The following is a 14,605-nucleotide window of genomic DNA, read 5'->3' as shown; positions in this document are numbered from 1 at the left end:
CACAATGAGAGAGATTAGATAGAAACACACAGAAACTAAGAGGGGAGCCAGAGGATCAAAGAGGGAGAGACAGACAAAAAGCCACCAGAGGATAGATTGAGTGCAGAAGAAGAGATGATAATTTAACAGTCTCCTATAAAGATAGACATGAATAAAATTTGCAGAAAAGTGATGCCAAAAAAAAAAAAAAAAAAAGCCACCAGGGCGCCTAAAGACCAAATCTGGGAACAGCTAAGCATCAAAATACATACAATAGTAACGGCTGAAATGAAGCCATTATGTTATAAAGAAATAGATGAATAAATGGAAGTTTGATGAGAAATGGAGCATTTTTGTAGTCTCAAAGCACTTTCCCCCATCATATTTTATAAATTACAAACTGAGTGGGGGCAAGTTTTCCTGGCAGACTCCACTTCAATCAAGTGATCAAAACGATCACCAGTAATAGGACAAATGGAAGTCGTGCGCCTGGGAGGGGGGCACTGAAAACAGAACATCGCTTCTCCAATGTTCCTGCCAAAAATCTAATCAAGAGGAAACATTAGGCCAAATTGAGGGAAATCTCCAAATTAAAGGCCCTGGAATCTTCTAAAGTGACAAGGTCACAATAATCAAGGAAAGACAGAGGAGATTTCTAGACTGAAGGAGACTCAAAGACAACTCTGCCATGCAACTGCTGATTCTGAACCGGATTCTTTCATGGCCATAAAGGACATCGTGAAGATAACTGGCAAAACTTCCATGGAGTCTGAGGATTAGACTGTTGTAAAGCATTGATGTCATTGTACTAATTTTGATGGCTGTGCTGGATTGGGTAAAAGTACTTGTCAGAAAAATCAGGAAAATATTTAGGGGTGGTGGAGCATCATCTCAGTAACTTATTCTCAAGTAGTTCAGTGGTAAAAAAAGATCTTTGCACTGTACTGCAAACTTTCGAATGTTTGAGATTGTTCTGAAATTCAGAGACAGGGAAAGAAGAGGCAAGGGTACAGGTGGAAAAAGCAGAGGACGCCAGGACCCCAGCAGTGCCCCCTGGTGGCTAGGGAGGGCAGCAGGGATAGTTGGGCAAATCCAGCTAGGAGCTTCTGTAGGGGTGGGGTAAGGAAGCCCTTGGCTTCACTCAGTGTCCCCCCACACAAGGAGGGACAGAGAAGTCCCCTTCATTCTTCTGTGTCCCCCGTATTCCCCTCTCAGCTGCTGGCTGGCAGCCCTTCCCACCAATCTCTGTCACAGACATTCCAGGGAGAGGCCCCAGCCCAAAGTCAACTGCAGCAGCCCTAGCCTGGGCAGGGGAAGGAGCGGGGAGGGAAGTGGGGTTCAGATTCAGGATTACCTGGGAGATCCAGGCAGGAAACCCCCAAGCATTCCCCCTCCCGCTGCCTCAGCACACTCTACCTCTCACACCCACCCTGCCCTGGCTCTGGCTGTGGGGGCTCTGGGACCAGAGTCTGGAGACCTGATTCCAAAGCTGTCATCCCTGAAAGCATCGGTGGCCTTCTCTGGGCCTCACAGTCCCCAAATGCAAATGGGAGTCTTGGACCAGTCAGTCTGACTTAGACTGTGTGGGACATGACAGGACAGTCGCTCTGATGGAGGACTGCGGTGATGAGGTCTGAGGAGACAGTGCCCCTCTGAAGAGACACTGGGAGACCCCAATGGGAGGGAGGAGCCCAGCTCTGCCACCCCCACGAGAGGCCCAGGCTTCCCCTGTGATGAAACTGAGTGTGTAAGGACCCTGGGACAGTGGCCACACAGGGTTAGAAGCGTCCAGGATGGAGGAGGGGAGAGTCTAGGGCAGGCTGACTGCCTATCTCCAGATACTTCAAGGAGCTGTCCCTGGGGAAGGGAGCACACGACACATGTGGGGGACAAAGGCCAGACAGGCAGGAGGCAGAACTTGACCAGGGGCAAATCTGCAATGCCCTAGTGGTAAATTCTGGGCTAATAGAAAGAACCAGGCTGTTGGGTGCCACCCTGCCCCCTCCCTGGGGTGCTTGGCAGGTACAGGCCTGGCATGTAAAGGAACCCCATAAAGTAAACGAGCCCATAAATGCAAAGAGCCATGCAAGAGCAATGGTTTGTTATGACAGCGATCATTTTCCTGACAAGTGGCAGACAGCCCCAGGAAGCCCAGCCCTCCGCCCTGCCCCTACCAGGCTAGCTGGGGAGATTCCAGGAGGTGGGGGGGCGTGGCTACAGCAGGGAGCCGCCAGGTCTCTCCAGCCCACACCCGCTCCGGAGCCAGAACCCGGAGAAGAGGAGGGGTCCAGTTGGGGTCATTCTTCCCTGCCTCACAAGTCTCCCCTGCAGCCAAAGGCTTTCCGGGCTGGGACTCAGGGGCACCCTGGCCTTTCCCTCCCTCCTTTCAGCCCAGTCTGCCCGCCAGCACGCCCTGCCAGAGGGGTGCGGCACATCTGGCTCGGGCAGCCTTGGCGGGAGTCTCGGGAGTTGCTGGCCCTGGGTGGGAAAAGCTGCTATAACGGGTTCCTCCCTGCCCCTTGGGGCGGTGGGGGGGGGGGGGGGTTGTTGCTGAAAGGGCACGATAGCCCCAGGGATTCTCCAGCTCAGAAGTTAACCCCGAAGAACATCCCAGCTCTCCCTCCTACAAGGCTCCCTGTGGCCCAGCAGCCCCTGTAACGTGGGGGCAGGGCAGAAGGCTGCCGGCCAGTGAGCAAGGGAGCCTGGACAGGGAGTGGCCATGAAAGAAGACAGGACAAGCCCGGAAGGTCAGCTCCACCTCCCTGCCTCCTGGCCATCCACCCGAAATGTACCCTCTAATTAGACTGAGAGGCCTGGCAAGGACTCCAGATCTGGGGAGTCCCACAGGCAACTCGAATTAAGTTTTCCCTACCTCATCTCACCTTCACATAGACACAAAAGTTCCCCGTCCCCAGGCCCCCCGCTAGCCAATGGCCTGCCCAAGTTCTTGGTCACCCTGGTGGAAAACTCTGAGTCACTCTCCATGCCTCCAGCCAACCATTTGCCAGAGCTCATGAATCTTGTCCAGTTCCCTCCTGTCAGTGTCCCCCCTGGACTTGCAATACCCCTGCCTTTGCCCTATTTGGGCCCTGTCACTTCTGCCCAGAGCTGTCGCCATAGCCTCTCAGGGCCCCAACACCAGGCCCCTCCAGGACTTTCAGGAGCATAGCTACTGCTTTGTGGGGTCAACAACACACCACTTAGCCAAAATGCCTCCGTGACTTCCTGGGTGTCCAGGGAAAATCTGCATCGCACTCCCTTGAGGCAGCAGGAGAAGCAGCCTTGATGGGTCTCTTGGCCCACCTTCCAGTGTCAATGCCCACAATCCACTCCCTGCCCCTCCAGCCACCTCTCGCCCCCGGGTGCCTCTGCCCAAGCTGTCCCTTCCTCCCAAAATGCCCTTCCCACCCTCCTGTAGGTCCAGCATCCAGGCTTCCTCAAAGGCCTAATCAACCTCATCCTCTCAGGGCTCTTCCCAGATACCCCTCAAATCAGTCTCCCCCCCTGCTGCCTTCCTTATTTTACTTTGAAAAGGTTACAGTCATGGGCTGGGGGTGTGGCTCAGTGGCAGAGCACTTTGCCTAGCAAGCATGACTCCCCCATAGTCTCCAGTACCATAAAAAAAGAAAAGTTTAAAATCTCTGGAGAAAACAAACATGCACATGCCCTTCTAGATTCTCCAGTTGTCCACATGGTGTCACTTTTGCCTCCCCCACCCGCTACATAACTACAGAATACTGATCACACTTGGGAATTCAACATCAATACAGTCCTGTGATCTAATATGCAGCTTTTACTCACATTTCCCACCTGCTCAAAAAATTCCATTATAGCTGCATCTTTGATTGTTGTGATTTTGGATTCAGAACCCAATCAGGGGTGCTCCTAGGGGTTGAACCCCAGACCTTTGCACTGAGCTACATCCCCAGACTTTTTTTTTTTTGAGACTGGATCTTACTAAGTCACTAAATTACCCAAGCTGGGCTCAAACTTTAAATTCTCCTGCCTCAGCCTTCCAGAGTGCTGAGCTTACAGGCATGTGCCACCACCCCCTGCTCATGCATTACATTTAGTGGTCGAATCTCCCTCATCTTTTAATCTAGAACATTACCTACCTTTTCTTCTGTCTTTTATGACACTGATTTTTTAAGATTCTAGGATGATTGTTTTTTAGAAGTCGCTCGATTTGAGTTTGTTTGTTTCCTCACAATTCCCCTGCAGTCTTCACTTGCTTGCTTTGTGCCCATGCAGTGAATTATCATTCCATGTTGCCTTGTCATCCACTTAAAATATAAGTCACCTCTCTCATACCAGAAGCAGGGCTCAGTCACCTGGACACAGGTTCTAGATCTACACTCCAGCCCCAGCCAAGTTCCTGTATTAATCCCAATACCTGCCCTCTGCAGTTGCCTCCTGTGACCACCTCCTTACAGGACAGCCACAGGCAGCCAATTTCACTGGCCCTACTAACACTCACGGCCCCATGGACTGTGCAGAATGTCATAGCGTGACCTCCGGGAACTCCTACATACTTGTTAGAACTTCCCATGGGAAACCTTTTCAAACAATGCCTGGATCCCATGCTGTTTCTCTCTCTCCCTGCCCTCCAACATAATACACCCCCAAGGACCTGTAAGTAATAACATCTTCATTTCCATCTGTATCTCTCTGAATCACTGAAGGGCACTCTCTCTATTAAAGACCCCAAGTCAAGGCATCCCTGGAGTACAACTTGGTGCAGTCCCACTTCTCCACCTGTTAGCAGAGTGACTCCAGGGAAGCTGTTTAACCCCCTCTGCCTCACTTCCCTAATCTGTTGAGCTAATAATAGCCACCCATAGGTGCTGTGCAGAGGAGATAAGGTCTCCAAAGCAGCTGGAGCTGTACCTGGCACACAGGAAGTGCTCAGCAAGAGTGAGCGGGGAGTCCTGTCATCCTTCTTCGTGTATGTACTGGACCAGCCCACCAGAGAGCACACACCTGCTCTGTTTCATCCACATCTCAGCACAGTCTGCATCTCAAACAAGTCTGAAGGATGAACTAAGGGGCATTGCCCTGGCCTGGGTTCCCTGTGTTGCAATTGTACCACACACCTTCTCTTAGGGGACAGAGAACTCAGCTCACCTTCTTCACAGCCACACACAGCACGTGCTGTTGTCACCTGGCTGAGGAAGCACCTCTGGACTCCAGGCTGCCCCAGATCTGCCCAGAAGGGTGGCCAATGGGGCCTGAAATTTCCTGACCCCCTCTGCATGTCACAGAGGGCAAGGCAAGGCTCTGGGGCCCAAGATTCAGCTGGGAGCCCTTGGCTCGGACTCTGGCTTGGTTCCTGGCCAGATGATTTCTCACCATCAGTTTCATCACCCACCCCGCCATGCCATTCTCCATGGCTGCTCCTCATGATCCCCTTCAATGAGGCGCTCTCGAGCCCCTCCTCCATACCCTGGCCTCTTGAGAAATACTGAGCCAGTGGCCATGTGGCCTCAGGTAAGTCACTTCTGCTCCCTGGGTCCCTTTCTCTTTGATTATAGACTGGGACTACTCGTTCTTCACACAGTGAGGTCCTACAGAACCACAGTGAGGTTTGAACGAAATTGTGTACACCAAGGGAATGCACAAGGCTAAGGCACAAAACAGTGGCTCAGGACCCTGCTACGATCACACAGCTTATCAGTGGCAGGGCCAGGATTTGCATCCAGGCAGGCTGGTGTCCATTCTGGCCACTGCAGGAGAAGATGTACACCGTTCCTACGATTCCATTCCCATTGGCCCTGAATGTCTGTCCTGAAGTATCCCCAGCACGGAGAGCCCTGGATGGGGAGGCAGGAGATTAGGTGTAGTACTGACTCTGACTTGCTAGGTGACCTTAAAAATGCAGCAGAAAGGCTGCCATTGAGCTCTTAGGATACTTTCCTAAATACATATATTATCTCTTTTAAAATCTAACAACCTAGGCTGGAGGTATAGCTTAGTGGCAGAGTTCCACCAGGCCTCAAGCCTCACTGATCCCTAGCACTACAAAAACATAAAACAAAACAAAGCCCTAACAACCCTAGAGATAGGTAGAAAAACCAAGGCACAGAGATGTGAAGCTGCTTGGCTATGGTCACACAGCTGCCAGGTGGTGGGGCCAGAATCAAACCTCCCACTACACTCACAGCCAGCACACCACACTTCCTCTCAGCACAGTGGAAAAATAAAGCAGTGTTTCTCCTCGATGTGCTGCCTCCCACGTCACTTTTTAAACACTTTGCAAAACGAAGATTTTATCTCAGACCCTGGTTAGTCTCAGGCAGCACAGATTGGTTCCCAAACCCACAGTCAGGAGACGCTAACAGGTGGACACAAGTAGAGAAATTGAGTGTCAGAGAACAGAGCGGCCAGGCCTGGGGTCTACGTGGCAGGAGCTACTTTCAAGGAATCCAAGGGCTCACAGGGACCCTTCTGACAAAAACGTGTGCTCAGCACTGGGCAGGACACCAACCCCAGAAAACAGCACATCACTCTCCGCAGCTGGAAGTGGCCTGCGAGAAGAGCATCCAAGTTTCTGTGAGGTCCAGAAAAGTTGAGTGACCAGCCTCTGGCCTCAGGGCCTGCTCAGGGGACAATCAGCGCTAGGCTTGGACCCCAGTTCCTCCCTGCCTTGGGGCTCCGGTGGCCCCACCCTCATAAGTCCTTCCCAGCTCTAGGGCCAGCAGCCCTCTGGAAGGAAGGCCTAGAGCTCCGACTCAACTCACTCAACACCACGCTTCAATTAATAGGCGTGTAATTATTTTCTAAATAAACCATGCTTGACTATGTAATAGCAAATGGAAACATTTGATGAGAAAATCAAGTTATGCATGATATATAGTTATGCGCCTCAGCTAATAAAGTGACTTTTATTCCTAGGGCTTGTTAGAACAATGTCCTACAGATGCACTACTTCTTGGTCAAACACTCAGCAGCTGTCCCCAAATGGAACACAGCACGCTGTGTGAGGAAAGCAACGCGGACCCCCGCCTGCTCTGGCCTCACCCCAGCTCGACAGCAGCTCTGTCTGGGGCCCAGGACTCACCCTCCCTGCAGTGCACTGAACTGGCAGGGTGGCGGGGGAGGGGGTCGGCCACTGGGGCAAACGATCCATCCTCCCCCCACCTTTGTCTTAATAAAGCATTTCAGGGGGAAAAAAATGGAACACAGCAACACATACACACACGCAATCACCCTGGGCACAAGACTTTTCTCCTCCATTCTGTGGCTCAATTTACCTCCCTCAGGCTGCAGATCCAGCCAGTCCTTGGTCCCAGAAGAGCTGGACATGATCCCTGGATAGTCAGGAGACACAGCCTGAGCACTGGGTCCCTGTCCCACCATCCCCATCCCAGGGAGATCCTTGCCGCTCCATGTCTGGGACTCTCAGGATCCAGAGGCAGGAAGGAGGTTGTGGAATGGGAAGGGATTAGCATTTACTGAGCACCTCCTGTGCATTGTGGTGTCAATCCTTTGCCACACACTGTGTCTGTCCTCACTCAAGATGTACATTACTCACCTCACTTTACAGATCAGGAAACTGAGGCTCCAGACAGCAACTGTTTTACCCAACACTGCCTGTCTCAGAAATGGCAGCATCAGGACGTGAACGCAGCCCTGCCTGGTGTCAAAGTCTGCATACTTCCCACCACCAGGCGCCTCTCAAAGTATAAGCTGCTTCCTCGGCAAGATCTCCAGAGTCTCCAAGTCCCTCTCCACAGTTGATGCCATTGGCCCCCCTCCATCCCCTGCCATAAACATATACCCAAACTAGGCCAAGGCCCACCCAGGAGGAGCAAGGTACCCTCAGATAACTGGGCGTGGATGAAAGAGCCCTGGCATACTGGGTCCCCCTAGGCAGGGACAGGGGCTGGGGCACTGGGAAGGACAGTGGGGAGGAGAGGATGCAGGCTCTTCTGGTCTTAAAGGAGACAGCATCCCCTGCCAAAGCCCAAGAAGGTCCTCTGGTCACCAGCACCCTCTGCCACTCCTCACAGAGAGTACTGACACCCAGAGGGTCCCAGACACATGCCAGGCACTGCCCTGGGCACACCAGGACACAGGGCCCCATGCCTGCCTCTCTGTGATCCCCTTTCTCTGCTATCCTCAGTTCACCCTGGGGAAACTGAGGCTCTCTGGAGTGAGGCACTGTTCCCAAAATCTCTCAGTTGAAGTGGTCTTCAGAGCCTGCTCTGTGTCCACGGCAGGTCATCACCCCTGGAGTTCTAACCGCTGCCCTTCCCACTGCAAGTCCCCTCAAGAACCACCTCCATCCTGAGCACACAGATGAGCTTGGCCAAGGCTCCATTTCATAGGCTCCATTTCAACCCCAGCCCAGCCAAGCACAGATGCATCTTTCGTGTGGGAAGCTCCAGGCACCAAATCTGTCGTTCAGACCCATCCCCTCAGGAAGCCTGGCCTGCCACCCAGACCCCTCCTTCCAGCCCCACCTCCACCTTGCCCTTCTCTGTCCAAAGTACACCTAGCCACCCAAGTCTGCTTTCCTGCAACTGCCCTCAGCTAGGGCCTGCCTGGGCCCTCCGAGGACTAATTAGGGCAGGGAAAGAGGCAGGAAAGGCCACATCTGGATCCCTGGCCCGAAGCCCCCTCCCCCAAATCAGCCATCACGCTCTGAGGCCAACATTACCCTCAGCCAGTGAGGACTTCCTGGCCCTCCTGACCTCTGTGCATGCCTTCGCCCAGCCCAGGCAGCCCGCTGGATCCCCTGGGGGACGGAGGTCCCCCCACACCCCTCACGCTGCAGTCAGCCCTCTCATCCCCCTTCCCAGACCCCCTGTACCTCCCCAACTTCCTGAGTCTGGGGCCCAGAGAGAAAGAGAAAAGAGCAGGCCACATCCCCCTCCTCAGGGCAGAGAGGTCTTGTAAGGGTGAGGGGCTCTGCGGGAAGGGAGGGGAGTGGGTAGAAGCTAAAATTGGGACTAGAAGGGATGAAAGTGATGGAATCTGAGAATTCCTTCCAACCCAGCTTTTCCAGATGCAACATTCCAGGGGACTAGCTCCTGCTTCCCAGGCCCGCACCACTGACCCCTCCTCAAACTCTGCTGAGGGGAGAGAATTGTCACCCCGTTGCAGGATGGGGGGCACGAAGACTCTAAAAAGAAATAAATGTTTCAATGGCTTCTTTCCACTTACTGCCTGGACTCAATGTGGGGGGCTGGGAGGAGAGGGGCATGTATTGACCCCCGGAACCAGAGCCAAGGCCGGACTGAGAGCCGCCTGAGAGCTGCCGGAGTCAGTCTGTCCTTTTAGTACCCTTTAACCCTAACACCCCCCACTCCCCAACACCCCACCCCTGTTCCAAGCTCTCAGCTGCAGGATGAAGGGGGGGGGGGGTGGAGACTTCGGAGCTAAAGCAGCTGGACCTACCCAGAGCATGCAGGACAGACAGATCCACGTCATCTTCGGTGGGTCCTGTCCCTCCGGCCGCGTGAGGGCCTGCACAGGGCCCCCGGAGTTTGCAGCACCCACGGAGCAGGCAGAAGGGAGCACGGAGTGGTCTGCAATTCACTCAGCCAGCATCTGTGGGCCTCGCGCCTGTCTGCCTCCCTGCCCTGCCGGCCTCTCCTCTCTCCTGCTCCTCCTCCCACCCCACCCCCTTGTCCCAGCCTCCTCTCTCCCCCCTCCTCCCATCTCCTCTGGTGGCGCTGGGGGTCAGAAGCTCAGCTTGGTGGGAGTGTCAAGGGGACAGGGCAAATAGAGAGCTACCGGAGGCAGGACCCCTGAGGCCACCCCACTCCCAGACACACAAGCCCTGTGAGCTGCTGCGCCTCCCTGTGCCTTCTGATCTGGTGCCCACAGGCCAGAGTCAGCTCCTCATTTCGAACCTCTAGGCCCTGAAACCCGCCACACCATCGATGGACAGACAGATCTAGGACTAGGACGGCGGTCTGCACACCCTGAGGCTCCTTGAGCTCTCCTCCACCTCCCAGTACCCACGCCCGCCCTCCTGCTCACACACACGCATTCCCACACACACAGCTAGAACAGCCCCTGGTGTCCACAGCCTGCTCCGAGTCCAGGACAGACCTTGACACAGGACAAGCAGGCCAGACAGGGAGGCAGGCCCTGGCCCCAGGCTCTGGGTTTCACTCCAGTTTTGGTTTTTTTTTTCTATTTCTTTTTTCCCCTTTTTCTCTTTCCTCCAAACATCTGTCCCAGCCCTTCCTGCCCTTCTGAAAGAGAGCCCGCTCCAGGCTCCCGCGAGAGTCTGTTTTTCTTGACTGTACCCTGGGCCAACATTTGGTTTGCATTTCCCCACTTCCTTCTCCTCCCCCGCCTGCTCCTGGGCCTTCTCAACCCTCACCATTCCCACTCCTCCTCTGTCCCTGCAGTGTCCCCCTGCCCTGTGGCCCTCCCCTCCCTTCAACCCACTTTTGCCCAGGAGCAACAGTTTGGGGTCTAGAGAGATGGGGTACAGAATCCAGATGGACCCCCAGGGACCAAAGCAGGGGACCCCAGAAAAAGCTGCCCCGGGTCCTCATTGTCTGGATGCACTCCCCACCCCCTAAACCGAATAACAAAAATGTTCCTCCCTGAGCCCTGGCCATGGCTGGACCCGGTAGGCTGGGCGGGGGCAGTGAATCACGGCTCTGCTCTTCAGAGCTGTCCAGGGGAGGGAGAGGACTCAGCTCCACACCCCTCTGTGGATGCGCACGCAGCAGGACACACACACAGGCCAGCTCACAGACACACACAGATTCAAAGACAGGCCCGTTAGCCCTGAGAAGACACTGGGAGACTTTTCCCCCAGCATTGAGGACTGAACCCAGAGCCTCCACACTGAGCTGCGTCCCCAGCCCCTTTTTATTTTTTATTTTTTGAGACAGAGTCTGGCTAAGTCACTAAGCTGCTCAGGATGGGCTCAAACTTGCAATCCTCCTGCCTCAGCCTCCCAGAGTCTGGGATTACAGGCACACACCACCAAGTCCAGCTCCCTGGAGACCATTTCCCTGGACTGAGTAATTTAGCAAGAAGGTCCTCAGGCCTGGACTCCTACGCCCCCACATGAAAGTGCTGTCCATGCCTTCAGCCAGAAGGACAACAGGTTACAGAGCCCCTGTCTCTCTCTCCCACCTGTCCAGAACCTGTGCCACTGTGTCGGCACCACATACAGCACAGCCCCGGGACTGGGTCTCCACAGCCAGTCTTGCCCATCGGGAGGACCTGCTCGACCAGGTGTGCAGGCTCCCAGCCAAGATATGTACCTAAGAACCCGAGAATGAGAGGGAAACACTCTTCATCTGAGAAAGGGCTGCCATATTCTGATATTCAGGTTCTGCACTGTACCAGGACTAGCCATCACTTTTCAGTTATTCTGAAAAGGCAGGGGAAGACACTGAAGTGAGGTGTCTAAATCTGGTCTTTCCTAGAGCAGTGCCTGTGCCAGGAGTCCTAGTGCTGCTAAGGGTGTTATGGTAAGGAATCTGGGTCCCCTCTCCATCCTTCTCTAGGTCTTTCTGCAGAGCTACAGGGCTGGGTAAGGTGCTGCCTTAATCCACGTGTCCTGCCAGCATCTCAACACCACTGAACGCCCTGTCCCAAGCTCCCCACTTCCAAGCCTGCCAGGGCCCAACTGCCAGCCAACTGAAGGGACCAGTATTCTACCTTAGCTGGCCCCAACCTGCCACAGGGGCCCCAGGCCGATTCCCACAGACCCCATGACCTCCTGGGCTGGCCCACACAGCAGGGCTCCCTGAGCCCACGCTGTCCCAGCACCATCCAGCCGACAGTGGGCCTCAGCCCCTTCCACAGCTCAAGGGCTCAGCTGGCTGAGGCCCAGCCCCACCCCCACTCACTCCCCCTCCCACTCCCACAGCCCTTTGCTTCGGCGTCACAATCACCTTCACAGTCACCACCATCACCGGAGATGTGCCTCCCCGTAGCTATAATGGGAGTTCTGAGAAATCACCTTGGAGCTTCTCAGAAGTCCTGGAAAATCAGGCCAAAGACCAAGTCACCGTGACACCAACTTGTCTGGCCTCCTCAGCGGGGGGCCTACTACCCTCCCACCCTGAAAATGCAAGCCTTTGTGGGGTCTGCTTGAAAGAACTCTGCCTCCAAAATTCCCTGTCCCTCTCTCCAAGCCTATGAGGATTCCCCTAATATCTTAACCTCTCCCCATCAGGAAGTCCTTCCTGCCACCTAACCACTGTCCTCCTACTGAATGTCAAACTGCCCCCAAAAGTGTCTCTAAAGGTAATGTGAGGACCCTATTGTGGACCTGTCTCCCAGCTGTTTCCTTCACTACCCACACATGGGACAGTTTCTGGGTCAAGGACATGTCCTGGGTTTTGTATCTCCAGAGCCTGGCATACAGAAGGTGCCAGAATGAATCAATCAACCAATCAATCAATGATGAGTCCTAACACATCCTCCTACTGCTAGCATCTCCTATTCCCTTCCCAAACCTGCCTTCTCTTCCCCTTGTATGAGTCTTGGGCAGCTTCTCACCTGGGAGCCCTCACAGGCTGCATACTCTCCAGAGGTATTGCTCATTCCAGGAGCCCAGACCTGCGTCTCATACTGGTAGATATCAGGTATGCACTGGGGGTTGGCTGGGGTTTCTGGGGAGTGATGCTGGTGGCCTGGGAGCCCAGCCACTATCCTGTGCCATCCCACCCCCTCCTCCAGACTTTTTGGCAGCACATTTGTCTAATTTGTGCCCTCTCCTTTCCACACAGAGACCTCCCTGGCTCCTCCCTCCCAGCCCCCTGCTCAACAGCCAGCTGAAGAAACAGGCAGCGCTGTGGGCTCTGGTGCTGGCACAGGGCCAGCAGCACCAGGCAGAGGCACAGTGACCGGTGGGCGTGTGCACGAAAGGGCCAAAGGCCTGGGGAGCCTGGCACTGCCCTCTCCACTCCTCAGTTTCCTCAACGGCAAAACAGCCAGCCTGGAGGCTGGGGGGTTGGAATTATAGGCATGTGCCACCATGCCTGGCTAGCCCATCCCTTGATGTGGCACTCAGCTTTCCTCTGCCACCACCGGTCACAGAATCTGAAGGTCATAGGACATCAGAGCTAGAAATGCCTTTGAGACCAAGGGCCACAGCAAGAGCCTTATGGAGCCAGAGGGAAGCGGACTGGAAAAGGGGGTTTTGGGCACCTGGGCAGGCCACGCTCCTCGGCCCAGCCGCTGTGTGACACAGCCACAGAAGCCCCCATCACCAGCTGTCTTCCTCTGACAAAAGAAGCCCCATATCTGCATCTGTATATAAAATTCTTTACAAAATATGAAAAATGCAAATTCTGGAGTGTTCTGGACTCTGAAGGATAAATTAAATGTCTGCCCAAAGAGTTTTGCCTTTGAGACACTCGAACCTCATGCCCCCCCCTCGGGCAACAGACCACTACAGTACACGGAGGGTAAGGGAGGTCACAGAGCTGCTCTTTGGGGTTCCCAGCCCCCAGATCTCTCCTAAGCACCATGCTGAATGGTCACTGTAAAGCAGCTCCCACCTCACACCCTGCAGCAGTGCACACCGCAGTTCCCTCGCAGCCAGAGGAGGGTGCAGGGCAGCACTGGGCTCCCCACTGCCATCCCACTGTAGATCCCAGCAGCTCACCAAGTGCTCAGCTCCTGGATTCCCATGCTTTTGCCCCCCAGACTCTGCCACTTTGCCCCTGCCCCAGGAAAGAGCCACCTTAACTGACTGCCACTCGACCTGTGGTGTCCTCTTTAAGCCTCCTGTGAAGCCTTTTACAGGTGCAGAAACTGAGGCAGAGAGAGGTCTGGCGGCTTGCCAGAGTCACACAGCTGACATGTGTGCCAGTGAAGCCTGGGGCATCTGGTCCCCATCTCCCCGGGATGGAAAGGCTCTTGCTGCTCTAGTAGCAGTATAGTCAGTCCCTAGGCAAAAGGTGTTAGGTCCCAGCTCATGGTGACATTAACTGCCCTCTCTCTTCCTTACCCAAGGGCTACTGCTGTGGCCCCAGGAAGGCGGTCAGTGCCCAGGCTGAAAGTCTGGCTGGGTGAGGGTCAGGGAGCAGGACACAGAGGGAAACCAAGGACAGTTCTCCTGCTACATGGGTCAGGATGAGACTAACTAGCTTCCCAGGGGCTCCAGAAGAATCAACAAGAGATCTAGGTGCAGCCAGGGCCAGGCCTCTGCTGCCCGCAGGGCCTCCCTTCCAGGTAAGCCCTGCTACTGCCGCTGCCCATATACATGGCCTTTGAGCCTGGGTCAGGGCAGAACCTCCCTGGACCACCACGCTGGGTGTTCAAGGGTGCAAGCAAGGAATGAGCCAGGACTCCAGTCCTGTCTGTGCCTCACTCAGCCCTAGCAGGAGCTGCGCCAGCCCGGCGCACCAAGAACTGCATTCTCATGCCCACCAGGGCCCCATAGGGTCCAGGAGAGGCCCTGCCACCCCTCTGAGACTCAGATTGCTCCCATGCACTCCAGAAATCAGGGTGCTCCCTAGGAGGGAAGGCAGTGTTCCAACCAGGCCCTGTCCAAGCCTCAGTTTCCCCAACTGAGAAGGAAGGGGCATGCTCACATAGCCCATTCCCCTCCTCATTTCCACAAGCACCCTGGGTGGGGACCGTGTCTGGGGCCAATCCCAGTAATTTTTAATAAGATCTTTCCCAGGACTCAGTT

General features: G+C 54.7%; 1 protein-coding gene across 14 annotated transcripts in view; it reads right to left on the bottom strand.

The window, feature by feature from the left end:
• The window catches only part of Tns1 (tensin 1), a 221,801-nt gene that overhangs the window by 183,378 nt on the left and 23,818 nt on the right, over positions 1–14,605 (bottom strand). The window contains exon 1 of one of the 14 annotated variants that reach the window (XM_087206072.1): positions 9,379–9,553. The exons of the other annotated variants lie outside the window; for them this stretch is intronic. Coding sequence (XP_087062198.1) covers positions 9,379–9,411 — 33 coding nt within the window. The 5' untranslated portion in view covers positions 9,412–9,553. Of the gene's footprint in view, positions 1–9,378; positions 9,554–14,605 lie in introns of those variants that run through there. 14 annotated transcript variants of the gene reach the window in all.

Source organism: Heterocephalus glaber, unplaced genomic scaffold (genome assembly GCF_053883595.1).
Source record: "Heterocephalus glaber isolate CG9 unplaced genomic scaffold, H.glaber_assembly_v1.0 deba00000621, whole genome shotgun sequence".
NCBI classification, from domain to species: domain Eukaryota; kingdom Metazoa; phylum Chordata; class Mammalia; order Rodentia; family Bathyergidae; genus Heterocephalus; species Heterocephalus glaber.
The sequence above is the reverse complement of the archived record's forward strand: the minus strand, read 5'-3'. Positions and strand labels throughout refer to the sequence as shown.